The sequence below is a fragment of the Pristis pectinata genome, chromosome 3 (assembly GCF_009764475.1).
Source record: "Pristis pectinata isolate sPriPec2 chromosome 3, sPriPec2.1.pri, whole genome shotgun sequence".
Lineage (NCBI taxonomy): Eukaryota > Metazoa > Chordata > Chondrichthyes > Rhinopristiformes > Pristidae > Pristis > Pristis pectinata.
Genome location: NC_067407.1, coordinates 123513543 through 123532370, shown reverse-complemented (window position 1 = coordinate 123532370; position 18828 = coordinate 123513543). Strand labels below are relative to the sequence as shown.

General features: G+C 40.4%; 1 protein-coding gene across 4 annotated transcripts in view; it reads right to left on the bottom strand.

Moving 5' to 3' along the window:
• Positions 1-18828, bottom strand: part of LOC127568408 (regulator of G-protein signaling 7) — a 365436-nt gene that overhangs the window by 9713 nt on the left and 336895 nt on the right. For all 4 annotated transcript variants that reach the window (XM_052012099.1, XM_052012101.1, XM_052012100.1 and 1 more), the window contains 6 exons: positions 11706-11780; positions 10348-10446; positions 10200-10261; positions 9212-9322; positions 5063-5188; positions 155-341 (listed from right to left, as the gene is read on the bottom strand). In XM_052012099.1, the coding sequence (XP_051868059.1) occupies positions 155-341; positions 5063-5188; positions 9212-9322; positions 10200-10261; positions 10348-10446; positions 11706-11780 (660 nt within the window). The remainder of the gene's footprint in view (positions 1-154; positions 342-5062; positions 5189-9211; positions 9323-10199; positions 10262-10347; positions 10447-11705; positions 11781-18828) is intronic.

Below are 18828 nucleotides of genomic sequence, written 5' to 3'. Positions count from 1 at the left end.
TAAAAAGATTTTTTATAACTACGTACCTTCAGTGCACTTTGTGATGTCCAATAATGTTTTCCCTGGACACGTGCAGCTTATGTGAATGCACACGTGAATACAACAATTCTAAAAAAATGAGCTTTTTTTTGCATCAGCAGTATAACGTGCTCACCTGAGCATCTTCAAATGCGTATCTTCCTGGGTCTTTCACATTTTGTGTGGTCTTGTCGTAGCTTTTGGAGTCTACATTTATGGCACTAGGGGCTCCTGGGGCTAAAAACTCTTGCCAGATTTCTTGAACACGAGACGGCACCTCACGAATGGGCCTTTTCTTCAGGTCCAGGACAGCTAACCAGAACCTGTTCAAACGTCAACATACGCTCTGTTTATCATGGCTTGCATTACTAAATGTTATCAATTGTTAGCTAATGAGATAACATCAGAAATAGGAGGCCATTCAGCCCTTCAACCATGCTCCACCTTGCCACATGATCCTGGCTGATCATCCACTTCAGTAGCCTGTTCCCGCCCTTTCCTCATATCCTGGGATCCCTTTAGAATGAAGAAATAAATTTACCTTTTTTGGATTTATTTATTGACTTAGCCTTCACTGCCTTCTGTGGTAGATAATTCCACAGGTGCACCCCCGGGTGAAAGACATTTCTCCTGATCTCAGTTCTAAATCATATACTGTACCCCATATCCTGAGGCTGTGACCCAGGTCCGGGACTCCCCTCTTATTGGGACCATCCTCCTTGTACCTCATCTGTCTTGTCCTGTTAGAATTTTATAGGTTTCTGCGAGATTCCCTCTCGTCCTCACATCTCCACTGAATTATAAGCCTAACAGACCCAATTTTTCCTCAGATAGCTTTTTGACAAATGAGGAGGGAAACAGAAAGAGATAAACTCGAGGGGATTATTCCTGTGAAGATTCAACTGAAAATAAACCTCCGTGTAATTTCAGGCCAAAAGCTAATGACAGGGCCCATTGCCTAACCAAGAAAATATCAAGATGTCATGAAAGAGAACAAGGGCTTATGACAAGGATCCCATTGATGGCTATGTAGATCATTTGTAGGTATGGGCAGAGAAAGGCAGATGGAGTTTAATCCAGCCAAATGTGAGGTGTTACTCTTTGGGTGATCAATTGTAAAGGGACGGTACACTGTTAATAGCAAGAGCCCTAACAGTGTTGATGTACAGAGGGATCTTGGGGTCCAAGTCCATAGCTCCCTGAAAGTGACTGCACAGGTTGATAGGGTGATAAAGAAGGTGTATGGGGTATGCTTGTAGTTATTGGTCGAGGCATTCAGTTCAAGAGGCAGGAAGATATGTTCTATCAAACTCTATTTAGGCCGTATCTGGAGTATTGTATTCAGTTCTGGTCGTCCCATTATAGGAAGGGTGTGGAGGCTTTGGAGAGGGTGCATAAGAGGTTTACCAGCATGCTGCCTGGATTAAAGGGCATCTGCTATGATGAGAGGTTGAACAAACTTGGGTTGTTTTCTCTGGAGCAGCAGAGGCTAAAGGCAGACCTGATGGAAGTTTATAAAATTATGAGAGGCATAGATAGAGTAGACAGCTGGTATCTTTTTCCGGGGTTGAAATGTCTAATACTAGAGGGCATGCATTTAAGGTGAGAGGGGGTAAGTTCAAAGGAGATGTGCGGAGCAAGTTTTTTACGTAGAGAGTGGTGGGTGCCTGGAATGCACTGTCAGGGATGGTAGTGGAGGCAAATATGATGGAGGCATTTAAAAGGCTCTTAGATAGGCACATGGATGTGCAAAGAATGAAGGGATACGGACATTGTGTAGGCAGAAGGGATTAGTTTAGTTTGACACTTAATTACTACTTTAAGTTAGCTTGGCACAACATCATGGGCCAAAGGCCTGTTCCTGTGCTGTACCGTCCTAAGTTCTATGTAATAGAACATCATAGAAACTTATACTTGTATATTAAATAGTTTATAATCCACGCAGAAGAGTGATGTGTAGAAACCAAAGCAGACTGAGATGGAACAAGATAGAAAACATAAATTAAGAGATAATCAGCAATATATTATGAGGAAGAGCTGTCAGAATGTCGTTCAAGAGTACCAACTCTTACCAGATAATTTTCTGATCATGAGATGCCTCACCTGTAGTTTGTGTGCAAACAATGCATACCTGATCAAGACATAAAATGTACCCAAGAGGCTATTATGCCTCAACACCTCCAGCAAGCCCAATCACATGTACTTTGCCCTGTACATATGTTCCTTTATTTCCTTTCAATTGGCTGCTCAGCTAACCTATTCTTAAATAATAACTTGATCTCTGCTTCAGTCATTAATTCTGGACATGTATTCTTTGGTTTCATGACCAGCTGTCAAGAAAAAAGTCTTTCTCCTGCTTCCTGTCCTAAATAGCTTGTGTTTAATCTTGCATCTAATTTTTTGAGCATATACTGTATATTTCACCTTTAGGGTAAAAAAAGTGTCCCAAGGGACTTCACTGGAGGGTGATTAAACAAAACTTACTGGAAACAGTCTATCTCTATATACACATTACCTTATTTGTCTTATTTAATATTTCTCTATTAACAGCAGCCATTGTTGTTCCAATTTGGTCTTCATGTTCTGTTTCTTCAAGTAACACCTTCAATGGTCTAAACTACACCTTCTCATATACCACAGTAAGTTTAGTAAGTTCTCTATAACATCAGGATGCTTGCATGCTTCTTGTCAGCCCTGACTACTTTGCAGGATTATTTTAGCCTAATTAACTCACTAGTGTCTCCCTTTTGTTTATTATAATACTTCTCACCTATCTTTTGGCTGATTCTTGATATATCATATTCCCGATATCTCTTTTACAAATGGTAGAACAAAGTAACTACTGACTCACTCACCCTTCACCAACTCATTATTTCCCATTCTGCGGGATCCAAACCCCTATTGAACAAATCTGTTTTTCTGCTGGTCCCTCAAGGCAATCAATCCCAATGAATGAGATTGTGAAGTCAGTAGATTCATCCCTCTAGAGTGATGGTGATCAGGTTTTTGGTTTTGTAGTGCATGAACATGTATGCACAAGCATTTTCTTTATTTCCTCATGAGGGAAATATCTTTGAATTCTGGCAGCACAGCTGGTACAAGGGAGGTTCCAGAAGTTTTGATCTCACAGCAACAGCAGCAGGAAACAGCCCAACAGTTTCATGAAAACCCACCCCCAGCATTTCAACTCATGGAAAAGTCAAGGTGATATCGAACAACTGTTTGGTGCTTGATAACATCAAAGATCTAGATTAGGCTTGTTCTAAATTGAACTTAATGTGCATTAACACTATAATTCTGCTGAATATTCAGTTGATATCAGCATAGAACATAGAACAGTACAGCACAGGTACAGGCCCTTCAGCCCACACTGTTGTGCCGAACTAATTAAACAAGTAATTAAATGCCTAACTAAACTAATCCCTTCTACCTACACAATGTCCACTGTGTTACACCTGCACTGTGTAATGAATTGACCTGTACGATCGGTATGCAAGACAAGTTTTTCACTGTACCTCGGTACAAGTGACAATAATAAACCAATACCAATATCCCTCCATCCTTCACATATTCATGTGCCTAAGAGCCTCTTAAATGCCTCTATCGTATTTGCCTCCGCCATCACCCCGGCAGCATCTTCCAGGCACCCACCACTCTCTGTGTAAAAAAAATGCCCTGCACATCTCCTTTGAATTTACCCCTCTCACCTGAAATGCATGCCCTCTAGTATTAGACATTTCGACTCTGGGAAAAAGATACTGGTTTTCTATCTATGCCCCTCATCATTTTATAAACTTCTATCAGGTCTCCCCTCAGCTGCTGCCGCTCCATAGAAAATTTGTCCAACCTCTCCTTGTAGCACATGCCCTCTAGTCCAGTCAGCATCCTGATAAACATCTTCTGCACTCTCTCCAAAGCCTCCACATCCTTCCTATAATGGCACGACCAGAACTGAATCCAGATGCAGCCTAACCTGAGTTTTATAAAGCTGCATCATAACTTCCTGACTCTTGAACTCAGTGCCTTGACTAATAAAGGCAAGCATACCATATGCCTTCTTTACCACCCTATCGACCTGTGCAGTCACTTTCAGGGAGCTATGGACTTGGACCCCAAGATCCCACTCTACATCAACACTGTTAAGTGTCCTGCCATTAAAAGTGTATTGTCCCTTTACATTTGATCCCCCAAAGTGCAATACCTCACATTTGGCTGGATTAAACTCCATCTGCTTTATCTCCATCCATATCTGCAACTGATCTATATCCCTTTGTATCCTTTGGCAATCTTTTAAATTATCCACAACACCACCAATCCTTGTATCGCCTGCAAATTTACTAATCCATCCATCCACATCTTCATCCAGGTTATATCACAAACAGCAGAGGTCTCAGTACAGATCCCTGCAGAACATCGCTAGTCATGGACCTCCAGACGGAATAAGTCCCATTGACCACTACCCTCTGTCTTCTACGGGCAAGCCAATTCTGAATCCAAACGGCCAAGTCACCATGGATCCTGTGCATCTTAATCTTCCGGATGAGCCTACCATGAGGGCCCTTGTCAAACGCCTTACTAAAATCCATGTAGACCACATCCTGTGTTATCTCCCCGAAAAACTCAATCAAGTTGGTAGGACATGACTTGCCCTACACAAAGCCATGTTAACTCTCCCTAATTAGGCCATGGTGTTCCAAATGCTCATAAATCCTATCCTTAAGAATCCTCTCCAATAGCTTCTCCATCACTGATGTGAGACTCATCAGTCTATAGTTTCCAGGATTATCCCTATTTCCATTGTTGAATAACAAAATAACATTAGCTACTTGCCGGTCCTCTGGGACCTTGCCTGTGGCTACAGAGGACACAAAGCTCTTGGTCAAGGCCCCAGCAATCTCATCTCTTGCCTCTCTCAATAACCTGGGGTATATCCCATCAGGCCCTGGGGACTTCATGCAGGGTATGTGAGGATTTTACCAGATACATGAGCAGTCTTGATATTAGTTTGTTCACTTTTCCCTGGGAAGAATCGTACTGTACATACCGGAGGTTCTCAGAACTGAATTCAGACTCCACAAACTTAAGGAACTGTTCACGGCCAACAGGATCTTTTAAAACTTCATCAATGCAGAAACCCCATCGCTTTACCCTCTGTCCATATGGTTCCTTGCTGCAAACATAAGTATTAAAGGGTTTTAAGAGTTATTAACAGTAGCAGCAAGTTGCACTTGTGCATATGGGCTACAAGGAATTACAGGCATTATGCTATAATATCTCAAGGAACCTCAGTCAATGCACTACTTTGGAAACAGTCAATGCCGTAACCAGACTCTAACAGGAACCACAATGAAATGGATGATCACATTGAATTTCTTTCTTTTAGAAATTATTACTGGATGGTTATAAGGTTGCTATATTTACTACGTGGTTTTATTCATCTGGGAAAAGATATTACTGGTAAATCTGTATTTAAATGGATTGGGTTTATAAATGCAGTTTCAAACTGTTCCGTGTTCCTTATATTGACAAAAAATGTCTGCGCATCACTTCCTGTGCCTAGGCAAGCAGGAAGATAGCCAATGTAGAATCACTCAGTCTCATTACTCTTGCCTTTCCCTACACACGGGTAAATGTTTAATTTCCAAATATTTATCTGTTTCCCCCACTGCATCTAGTATGTCACAGCAACTCTGCGTGAAAAGAATTCTCTAACTTCTCCCTCTGATTTTATGGTGATGACCTTCATTTTATGCCCTCTGGTTATGAACTCACTGACTAATGGAGATATTTTCTTTTCCCCTTTTTTGAAAAACATTTCAACATTTTGAATAACCTTGTTAGGTCTCCTCATAACTTTCAATGATGTGTTGGAAATTCATCACTGGCTGATAGTGTTAAACAACATAAAACTTTGAATTGGTTCAATGGAACTGAATGCAGCATACTGACACAATGGTATATCCTGTTTAGTCCTACCAAATAAGGATGGATTTCCAGGTACCACACATTTTCCAGCCTCATCCGAGGTACTTTGGGTCTGGGAGAGGAAAAGAGCCACTGCCAAGAAACTGAGAGAACGAGTGTTGCTTAATGTAACTGAATTCTGGTCCACCATGAGGGGAAGAAACCTGAGGCTTGACAAAAGGGCAACTTTTCCTGAACTCTTAGTTCACATTGGTCTATATACATACCAAGATATTGGTGTTCATTCTCTCTTGACTGTGCCAAACTGCCACCCAATTGAGTGACATGCCCAAAAAATCAGGGAATTGGTGGAAAAAAATCATTATGGGGGGTTTAAACTAGAGCCTTGTCATCTAATTTTCCCTGAGTGGCTGTCAATTGCATGTGCCTGCAAACATTGTAATGCACTGACTACAGGGAACTGGCTCAGCTCTGAAAGAACCCTCTCCATAAAAGGCTGCCATGGAGGTGAGGGAAAATTGATGAGTGGGAGAGAGGAGACATAGCGCTCTCCTCTGTGGAAAGGACGTGACCCCATTCAGTCACATAATATGCGACATGGGCTCATCAAAGAACCAGTTATCATAGTACAGGCCACCCCAGGTAACAAACAGGTTCCATTTTTACAGACTTCCATAAGTCGATTTTGTCTTTTAAGTCAGAAAATACACAAAAATTACTCCATGTGGTAACTGTACCTCCACAGTATTGTAATGAATGGCATTAGGAGCACAAGACTGGTAAGAAAGAGCAATTACTAAATGTGGAGAGAGAGAGGAAACTCGTTCTGCCACTTGTAGGAATGAATGTATGTATGTACATCAGACTTTTGAATTTAATAATATTATGGGAGCTTGCTCGTATGCAGGGATGTTCATAAGTTGGGTGTTCGTAGCCTGTTTCTTGAACTAAGGTGCATAATGTAGAGATGCTGAGATCATTGTCACTGATGCTTGTGGCAAAATGAGTCTGGCAGAGGCTGTGGGCAAAACATCAATTCCCCTGTGGATTCGCATCTCTTTGTTGACTTCCTTGGGGGTTTACTCCTTGATTTACTGTGAGAATAAAATACAGATCACAGGTTTGCACCTTTAGCAGTCAATTTCTGTTGGTAAAAGTAGAAATGATGGCAATAGACTGTGATGCATATCTGATAGTTGGTGCACTTCAGACACAATAAGGTGAAGCGCAACCAGAACTGAAATTATGCATGAAATGGGTCCACTTTCCAGGCAACGATCTTTAACATAAAATAACCAACTTGCATTTTTATTCCTTTAAAGACTTATATATTAAGAAGTGAAACCTATTCATTAAGTGAGATTTGTTAATTCAAACAATCAACATCATTATTCTAGCTGCTAATTGGTAAAATTGGCACCATAGTGGCAAAATATACTGTCTTATTTAACATCCAGCTTCTTGTTGCCATATCCTTTAATGTCTTTTAATAAAACTTTTAAAATATTCTGGTTGTAGCCATGATATAAGCAATGATTAAGGATCAAATGCAGTCCATTCATTATTTGAATGTTGGATTGAGGACCCAGAAGTATTCCACAAATTCTAACCAAGGTTTAGGTGCTGAGATAACAGTGTAGGGATGGAGAGAAGTATGGAGGTAAACACTCATCTTTCCCTTTAAGGACCATTGCGTTATCCTTTGCGTCAAACAGGCCTCTAGGAAGTGGTCCCGGCAGCCTGACATTCTCTGCACAAAAGATTGGCACAGACTCTTTATCCTTTAAACAGTGCAACTATGCAACAACATTCCAGCAGCTATTGGAAGCTCTCCCTGTTATCTCAAAACCCATTTGATATTAAAATAGCAAACTAAAGTATCTGTATTTTGGAATCTCAGTGTCTGAACTTATCTAAACATGCATTCCACAGAGACACTTAGTGAGACAATTCTGGATCTCAATCTGCCTTTGGTGTTTTTTTTTCAAGATTAAACATTGCTACTTTCCACTGACAGGACTAAATACCTTGTTACTTTCCTTAACAAAATTTAGAGAAATTAAAGAACCTCTGATACATTTTTCATCCTAATATATAACAAGATGCATTGAATAGAACTTAATTAAACAAGTAAATTGGAGGCCAAAGATTGTGTCATTATTTTTTATAGTTGTAGCAGTATTACATATATTATGCAAAATAAAATTTAAATAACCCAGGGTCTGGGTCAATTAAACTAAACTGTCAACTTTGATACATTGACTATTTAAACTTTGTTGTAGTTTAACAAATGTTTGTAGTTCTTCATTGGGAGACAGAAAAGGAAGGTTACAAAAACTTGTTTTTATGTGCCTGGTTTGAAGTAATCTACACAATATAATTAACTCAACATGATACAGCTGCAAGATTTTAGGCATTTTTGCAATTTAACTGGACAAACAGGCTTTATAATCTAACACCTGTTGATATCCCTGCCTGATGTAAGCTGCACAGTTCCAGTGGAGGGCACTGGAGAGAGCATTTAAGGACTCAGAAATGGAGGTCAGTCTCTATCTATGACAATTCAACTTTCGTGCCTGATTCCTCCAGATTGCACACTAACTACATCAATGCAAAACATTATTATGCCCTGTTCTGAGAGTGAAATGGAACAATATCACTTACAGTCAATTTATTGAATTACAAAATATCTTCAAATGACGCGCAATAAAGAAAAAGTTAATGAGTGGTAATAAAAATGCTTAATTTACCATTTTGCAACAGTCGTTTTTCCCAGAAAATATCAAATCCCAGTTCCAATGAGAGCTTATATTTGAAGGAACTGACAACATTGAATGATTTGTATGGAGTTTAGACTGTGATACACATACAAAAATCTATCAAGTAAATATTCTATTTTTCAAAGTTATCAGCATTATATAAAAATTGAAAAAGTCTTTCCCTGACTTTCTATGCCAGCAAACTAAAGGAATCAACACAGACCGTCTCTGCTCGGCAGCAGTCTGACTCATTTTATCTAGTCAGTGTGCAATACAGGTAACGACGAGACAAGCCATTCTGCTGGTAAAGAATAAATAAAAACAAGGTATAACGTTGGACCAAAGGTCACTTAAAAATTTGAGTTTATCTACTTAACAACATTAAATGTATACTGCTCCTTTAAAAGCTGATGTATTCAAGTGTAGATGACAGACTTTTGGCAGCACAACCTATGGAATTTAAGGAATGCCTCCCATTTTCAAGTGGAAGAGGAAAAGTAAAGACAGACCTTGCTTCCAGCTCCCAGAAGGAAATATCATCAGATGTCCATGGGTTTGAAGGTTCAGGGCTTATGAGGAATGGATCAAATTCCATATACTGCTCTGTGTACCCTATCAGACTAAAGTCAAAATAAACAGCTGGTGAGATAAAAGCATGCTACATGTGTGATTATAACACCAAGAACTACATTTTCTAAATAAAGGGTTAATTGGTCTTCAAATACGGCAAATAAGAAACTCAAATCGAGATGACAGCTCCTGGAGTTTCTGTGAATATGATGGCAGAGACAAGTTAAACCTTTTCTTAATGATGTTCTTGTAGCACTATACAAATAATAGCACAACACATCTATGAATTGTGAATACCTTATCCATTCAACTTTGATGTGTGCAGACTTATAAGAATAGGAAAAGAAGGGAGTCAAAATATTTGTTTCCTGAGCTGCAGTACTGAAATCAAGGTTGTCAGAATGCTCTGTTGATTTGGAATGCGTGGATAGTATTTATATCGCAGTTTTTTTTACCTCCATAGTAAGTCTCAAAACCTTAACCAACTGGTTTGTGCAGACCAAAGAGAAGAGCTATGAATGACCAATCAGTTCTCCTTTGTAGTTTTGGTTACTAGATGTTGACCATGATTTTGATGGAACTCCCCTGCTCTGTTTGAAATTGTAACCTGATCTATTTTCTGCCCATCCAATGTAACTGCTGATCCAAAAGGTGCATCTTCTCACAATGCAACACTCCTTCACTGAAGTCTCAGTCTAACTAATATACTCAAGGTCCAGAGTGGAATTTATACCCAAGGCCTTTAAAAGATTACCAATTAATATTAATATAAAGGACCTATGGGTGCAGGTCTGATTCATGTATTTGACGTAATGGTCAAACATATGCATGCACGAACCAGGATTGGGAGATAATGCCTGGTACAGAGAGGACCGATATAAAACAAGGAAATATCAGCAAATCAAGAAATGGAAAATAGAAACCTACCTCTCTGCAACTTTTGACATTTTTAACCGATGCCTATCTAGCTGCATTTGCCAGAATTTTATCTGTAAAAGGAACATACATCAAAATAAACTCACAAAGTTGTAAAAGATTGATCTTATATAAATCACATCCAATCAATGTTACCAACCAGTTGATGTAGCTCTTCTACTGTTGGTTGCTTAGCTTCTGGCACAGGGGCATGGGTGGGACTGTGACCTCGGACATCGTTTTGTAGTCCATAGACAGACTAAACAATGGGATGGAAAATAGAACCATTAGGAAATGGAAGTCCCTGGCTTGTTTTACAGCTAGCTCATTTTGATTCACATAAGAACCTAAGAAATAGAAGCAGAAACCCTTTGTAAGGGGCACACCATTCAATGGGTCTTTTGTGCAGTTATAAAATATTTGCTTAATTTATCTGCCAGTTTCTGATTCCCCCAAATATTAATAGTTTGAAACAATTGGTAATCTAGAGTCATTTACAGCTGACTAGACAGGGATACTAGATGAAGTACAGCTTTAAGAAGCTGTCAGAAAGGTTCCAGGAAGTTTCATTACCTTCCTCGATCCAAGTAAAGCAGCAAAGCACTCTCAGATTAAGGGCCAATCCCGAGAAGAAATTACATTTGCTGTCTAGTATAATTTATGTATAGTCTATCAATAATTTATGTTCTGTGTGTTGTTTGTACCTATGTGCCTGTGATGCTGCTGCAAGAAAGATTTTCATTGTACCTGTACCTCACCATTCTTGTGCATATGACAATAAACTTGACTTGACTTGATATGTGACCACTCTTCACTTCCAGCTGAATGACAGGCTTGTTGAGCCTTCACACAATTACCGCATGGTATGTTGATGTCACAGCACTTCCTAATAGTATCATTATATTTTGCATTCAGTGAGTTCGAGAACCCAGCAACTTACATTCATCATTGGTTCTAACCTTACCAATTTTAACATAGCTGCTTGCAGTTTTATAACATGTCTAATGTAATAAATTATCCCAATAAACCATTTCTCCTACTTCATCTATCTGGCAGATCACAATCTGGAGCGTTTCCATAAAAAGTGCTTTTTTAACCGGACTAAAAGTTGCCTATCAGGAATACTGTCCATGGTGGGATATACACTTTATTGCTTCTCATTGCTTTGCCAGTGTGTTAGATTCAATATTGTATACCATGCTTTCTCAATGCATGAGTGGCACATGCACTGGGCTCTCCATCGGGCTGTCAGTAAACTGGATCTTACAATGCTCTGTCAACACATTTTGGCAATGGACTAGGTTCCAAAATATTCCACCAGTGCATAAGGTTTCATGTTGTTCTGCCAATACATTTGGTTGCACAATGCACTGTCGATATGTTGGATTTCACAATGTTCTGCCAATATACTGAATCCACAATATTTTGTCCCAGTACTTTATTTCACATCAGACCCTATGTTGCTCTTGTCAATATAGTGAATTTAACAATCTTCTGTTTTTTGAAAATATGTTTTACCTTTCTTGTTTTGTGAGGATTTCTCATTCGGGATGATTTCTTAATGTCCACTTCTGTAGTATTTACACATCCTGGCTAAAAACAAAACATGCATCATAATTTTAAGTCAATGCATATCTTTGCTTTCCATATCTACATGTCTTCTACCTAAGGTATAGCATAAAACTGTGTTGGAAAACGTTGCTCTCCAGCCCATAAAGGACATGAAAAAAAGCAAAACTTTGTACTAGTGATCTGAGACTTCAAATGTTCTTAAAATAGTTGTCTAATTATATAGCAAAAATGAAGCATGGATTTGTAAAATTACTTGATGAGCACTGGGACACAAAAATACTTTACAAGTCGCAGTATGGAACTATACATCAGTGTGCTACAGAATACATGCTGGGCCACCTTTTGTGTAATATTTATCCAATTCTTTTGTGTTGTAGAAATGACTTGACCCAAAGTAGATAATCAGCTAAAAAGGTACCATGACGTCAGGTTTTCCCAGAGAAAATGAGAAATGCCCAATAGGCTCCCAATGGAGAAAAACAGTTTATGAAAATAAAAGAAGATAAAATGTACTTCAAACATGTCAAGGCAATCTCACAGTCTAGAAATTGTACTGTGCACTGTGATACACAATAGACTTTCAAAAGGAAAACTGGCTGTACACTTATCACATTGATCTTGAAGTCTGCAATTTTGCTTCCAAGTATAAAAACTAAATCACAGGCTGCTTAGACGTGTGATGGCATCCAATAGCATAACTTCCATGAAATTCACACATGCAGGCATGGCAAGACAGAGAGCTCATTTGTGTGGAGGGTGGCCTTCATAACATTCATGGTATTTAAAGGGTAGCTGCTGTGGAGATTCCAGCCTGTGGTCTGGGGTCTGGAACCCACTTAAGGTAGGTTCCTGTTAAGTTAAAGCTTCATCCCACATTGCAACTCTCTCTCATATCCTTCTACTAACCCCCACAACATCATACCTCAACTTCAATGCACCCCACCCTGTACCATGGCCCTGATAAGATAGGATAAGATAAGATTTCTTTATTAGTCACATGTACATCGAAACACACAGTGAAATACATATTTTGCCTAGAGTGTTCTGGGGGCAGCCCACAAGTGTCGCCACACATGATGCCCCAAGCAGATAAAGATCCCAAGGAGTTGTGTATCGGGGAACACCCTCAATTTCCTCATGCAATCTTTGAGCTTCCAGGTCCCCACTGACTACTCCCCTGACCTCCTGACCTACTGCAGCCCAATTGCCTCCTTGTGCCTTTTACATATGGAGAAAGTGCTTTGGGTCCAGAGTGCAAAACAATTTTGCTACTCTTGCACAAACCATCCATCGGGGCATCTGGATGAGCCAGTTAATGTGTCTTTATCTTACCAAAGTACTTCTACGCCTGGATGTACATTATTGTCTGACGCAGACCATAGGAAACAGAAAGAAATGCATTCCCTTAGGCAACCCATTTAATCTTGCACACAAATGTAAGCAGGCTGGCTCCATTCTGTGTGTTTGTCTCTCTGTGCCTGCTTTCCAGCAAAGATTTGTGCCCAGCTGGTCATTTCATTTCCAAATGACACATCTGCTCTGTCCAGTCAACACCTTCAGGTGGCAGTGTGGCCTCGAACCCCAGCACAGTAGATTCTGTGACTGTGATCGTGCTGATGGCAGTGATCAATTTCTAAATTTAGATCATCAGCTAAACAGTAGGGGTTTTAGACATTCAGCATTAAATAACGAGCACGTTTTGTTTCGTGCAAGCTAAAAAAGTCAAAGAAAACAGTGAGAAATTTGCCAAGAGATCCAAAGTCAAAAACCTGACACTGGGGCACCAGCGCCATATTGAGGGAATGCTGTGCTGTTGGAGGTGCTGTCTTTAAGGTGAGGTGTAAGGCCAAGGCTCCATCTCCTCCCTCAGATGGATGCTATAGATCCTATGGTGGTATTTTTAAGCCCATGTGTTATAACTGGTGCACCATGGAAGAGATTATACATGCACAGGGTTGAAGGATGTTGGGAGCTTTGATGGGTGTTACATCAGCCAAGGCCTACTCACCAGATGCCTGGCGATGCCTCTTGGATGACTCCCAGATGCAGGTGGGTGAACCTACTTGGCCCTCCACACTGACACCAGCAGGTACAGCCAAGGGGCAAGCCCAATCCAATTCAGTTTGATGCTCATCTTGCCGCTGTTCTTGGGAGCTTGCTGTGCACAAAATGGCTACCACATTTCTTACGTTAAAGCTTACTACATTTCAAGAGTAAAACCCTCATGAATCTCCTGAAAGGGATACGAAAGATCCTACATAAAGTCATTTCTTCTGTGGTGGCAAGTGTTAAGTGTGTGTATCATCTCTTAGTTATATCCACCTTCAAACCTTTGGTTCAATGGACCTCCCCTGACTTCAGTGAAGCCGAATCTGCACAGGTGAATATAAACTGTGGTCCTTAGTCTCCCAAGAGCTGAGCACAGGTAATCAAAGACAAATTTTTCTCTACTTCATCTCATGGGCTGAACAGTAGAGCTTAATTATTGGTATTGGTTTATTATTGTCACTTGTACTGAGGTACAGTGAAAAGCTTGTCTTGCAAACCGATCGTACAGGTCAGTTCATTACACAGTGCAGTTACATTGAGTTAGTACAGAGTGCATTGATGTAGTACAGGTAAAAACAATAACAGTACAGAGTAAAGTGTCACAGCTACAGAGAAAGTGCAGTGCAATAACGTGCAAGGTCACAACAAGGTAGATCGTGAGGTCAATAGACAATAGACAATAGACAATAGGAGCAGAAGTAGGCCATTCGGCCCTTCGAGTCTGCACCGCCATTTTGAGATCATGGCTGATCCTCAACAATCAATATCCTGTTCCTGCCTTGTCCCCATATCCCTTGATTCCCCTATCTATAAGAAACCTATCAAGCTCCTTCTTGAAAGTGCCCAGCGAATTGGCCTCCGCTGCCCTCTGAGGCAGTGCATTCCACAAATTCACAACCCTCTGGGAGAAGAAGTTTTTCCTCACCTCTGTCCTAAATGGCCTAGCCCTTATTCTTAAATCATGCCCCCTGGTCCTGGACTTCCCCAACACCTGGAACATATTTCATGTCTCTATCTTGTCTAATCCCTTAATAATCCTGTATGTTTCAATCAGATCCCCTCTCAATCTTCTCAATTCCAGCGTGTACAATCCCAGTCTCTCCAACCTCTCGGCATAAGACAGTCCCGACATCCCCGGAATTAACCTCGTAAACCTACGCTGCACGCCCTCTATAGCCAGGATATCCTTCCTTAACCTTGGAGACCAAAACTGTACACAATACTCCAGGAATGGTCTCACCAGGGCCCTGTACAAATGCAAAAGAATCTCTTTGCTTTTGTACCCAATTCCCCTTGTAATACAGGCCAACATTCCATTAGCCTTCATCACTGCCTGCTGCACTTGCTCATTCACTTTCAGTGACTGATGAACAAGGACTCCTAGATCCCTTTGTATTTCCCCCTTACCTAACTCCACACCATTCAGATAATAATCCGCCTTCCTGTTCCTGCTCCCAAAGTGGATAACCTCACACTTATCCACATTAAACTTCATCTGCCAAGTATCTGCCCACTTACCCAACCTATCCTTGAATTCTCCTAACTTCCTCTACACATGTCGCACTGCCACCCAACTTTGTATCATCAGCAAACTTGCTAATGTTATTCACAATGCCTTCATCTAAATCATCAACATAGATCGTAAACAGCTGCAGTCCCAGCACCGAGCCCTGTGGCACCCCACTAGTCACGGCCTGCCATTCTGAGAAACATCCATCCACCCCTACCCTTTGTTTCCTATCCGCCAACCAGTTTTTTATCCATGTTAATACCTGCCCCCCAATTCCATGAGCCCTAATTTTACCCGCCAATCTCCTGTGCGGCACTTTATCAAATACCTTCTGAAAGTCGAGGTATACAACATCCACTGAATCTCCCTCGTCTATTTTCCTGGTTACGTCCTCAAAAAACTCCAGTAGATTAGTCAAGCATGATTTGCCCTTGGTAAATCCATGTTGACTCGACCCAATCCTATCATTGCTATCCAAATATGCCACTATTTCATCCTTAATAATGGACTCTAGCATCTTCCCCACCACAGATGTTAGGCTAACTGGACGATAGTTCCCCGTTTTCTCCCTCCCTCCTTTCTTAAAAAGTGGGATAACATTATCATAGTCTATCTCATTGTATAAGGGAATCGTTCAATAGTCTTATCACAGTGGGGTAGAAGCTGTCCTTAAGTCTGGTGGTACGTGCCCTCAGGCTCCTGGATCTTCTACCCGATGGATGAGGAGAGAAGAGAGAGTGCAGGTCAGAGAGCTTAAGTGCTTAATTCCACATTGCAAGGCATTTCAAGGCATTTTGAATTCACCTCTTGGTTCTCAATGCCTTTTACAATGTCTCTTTCACAAAGAGTACTCATTTTCTGTCCAATCACCACAGTGCTGTGAAATATTTTACACAAAGCTCCCCAGTCTGAGTCTTGGGGAAAGCTGGTTAGATCTCCAGGTAAATGTTTGATTCTTCTTACTGGAAGAACAGTGTCTGCATATTGGGTATAGGCAAGCAAAGGACATCTTTTGCCCACTTTGGAAGTCATGAACAAAGAGCCGTGAGGTGATGTTGCAGCTCTATAGAACCCTGGTTAGACCACTCTTGGAGTATTGTGTTCAGTTCTGGTCGCCACATTATAGGAAGGATGTGGAAGCTTTAGAGAGGATGCAGGGGACATTTACCAGGATATTGCCTGGATTGGAGAGCATGTCTTATTGAGGATAGGTTGAGTGAGCTAGGGCTTTTCTCTTTGAAGAGAAGGAGGATGAGAGGTGACTTGATAGAGGTGTACAAGATGATAAGAGGCATAGATAGAGCAGACAGTCAGAGACTTTTTTCCCAGGGCAACAATGGCTAACACAAGGGGACATAATTTTAAGGTGATTGGAGGAAGGTATAAGGGGGATGTCAGGGGTAAGTTTTTTACACAGAGAGTGGTGGGTGTGTGGAATGCACGGCCTGCAGAGGTTGTGGGGGCAGATACATTAGGGACATTTAAGAAACTCTTAAATAGACAAATGAATGATAGAAAAATGGGGAGCTATGTGGAAGGGACTGGTTTGATAGATCTTAGAGCGGGCTAAAATGTCGGCACAACATTGTGGGCCGAAGGGCCTGTACTGTGCTGTAGTGTTCTATGTTCTAAATCCTCTGCATGAGTAAATAAGGGACTTAACTTCAGCTATCAGTGTCATCTTATAAGGTGTGTCATGAGTCTCACTCAGGAAACCAGCCCAGTCCCTCACCTGTGACTGAGGTAACTTACCTGAATGTGGGAGCCAGTAGGCTCCCAACCTCACACAAGGTGATCCATTCTGCATATTCTGAATTCTGTTTTTTTTCCTTGATGTACTTATGTATGGAATGAACTGTCTAGATGGTACGCAAACAAAAGCTTTTCACTGTATCTTGGTACGTGTGATAATAATAGACAAATTACCAATTACCATTGGCACACCTTCCAAATATTCATTTACAGGAAAATCTAGACTCACTAACTTAACTCCAGTTGCAGCAACTTGGTGAATCAATGCTTTGATTTAAAGAAAACATTTGTTTGGAGGGACTTGAATCTGCTCCTTTCTCCATAGATGCTGCCTGACCTGCTGATTCTTTCCAGTATTTCTGCTTTGATATTCTCTGCAGCTCCTCTGCACACAATTGTAATGTCAGAAAATTACTTGAAATCTCTGAAAACTTGCCCTTAATGATGCAGTGCCTGGATTAATAACTTGCTGCTACCACATAGTGCAGTGCAACGATTGGATTCTATTTTTAGAAATGCTAAATGAATTGCTTGGCATTGCTTTGATTCTGTCCCAATAGATTCATTAAAGCCAAGAGACACAGTGGCTTGTAAATTCTTTGTCACTGGAAAATATAAAATATGAAAAACTGTATAAACTGTAAAAGTTAGCTGTGTGTTTTTTGTTGCTCTTAATAATAGGAGATTGGTTTATTGAAGATTATTCCTGTTTAATTTAAAATGTTAATTACAGTATTTAAGGTCAAATCAACACAAATTGAGAAAAACAACCCAAATAATTGAAGGCAATGTCCATCTATTATTTGTCATCACACACACATATAAACATTAGAATTATTTCTATTGTTGAGGGGCAATTATATTTTTATATTAAACATTTATTCACAACCATAGTGGCTTCCTCACTTTAAACTGATAATCTTTATGAAGGTTTTCCAATTGATCATAATTATTTTAGAAAGACCTGGTGAAATGCCAGAGGTCAAGCATACACTGGTTCCCTAGGGCTCTCACTGAAGTTGTGGCAGGAAATCAGACGACTTTCTTGTAGAAATTCTAGTTCTTAGAATATTCTTTCATATTAAAAACAGTCATGACCACATATGTGCTGACAACTTGTCCATTGAACTCTAAACATGTTATTAGTTGTATTAAGTGTCAAACACAATGTATGCATCAGTATTGGAACTTAAAAATGCTCCATTACTCACAGAAATTTTGTTCAAGAAAATTACTTATTCGCAAGCAAACAGTTTGCACGCAAGCTTTTTTTAATCTCTTGATGTCCAAGTGTGAATGGAATGCTGAGTTTTTCTTTCAGGGGCAATAAAGTAGTGAACTGGGATTATTGCTGAGGCACAACCAACACGTTCCTCAAAGGCATGTGAGGTGGGATGGTGAGTGGATTCCCATTGTCAAGATAGAGGCTGTCTGGATCGAGGTACCACATTAAATGTGATTAAATGTAGTTAAAGAGGAAGAGGATATGTAAAGATAAAAGCAGCATGAAGGCAGTATGCCAGGGGTTGGGGAGGGAGAAGGGTAGATGATAAAGTAGCAAGTGTTGTATTTTTCATTGCTGGAAAATCCAGCATTTATTGCCTGTTCCATTGCCCTTGAGAAGGTGGCGATGGGCTGCCTTCTTGAGCTGTTGCAGTCCTTCTGGTGGATGCTGTTTGGGAGAGAGTTCCAGGATTTACCCCAGACTCAGCGATGATGGGGAACAATGATATATTTCCAAATCAAGGTGGTGTGTGA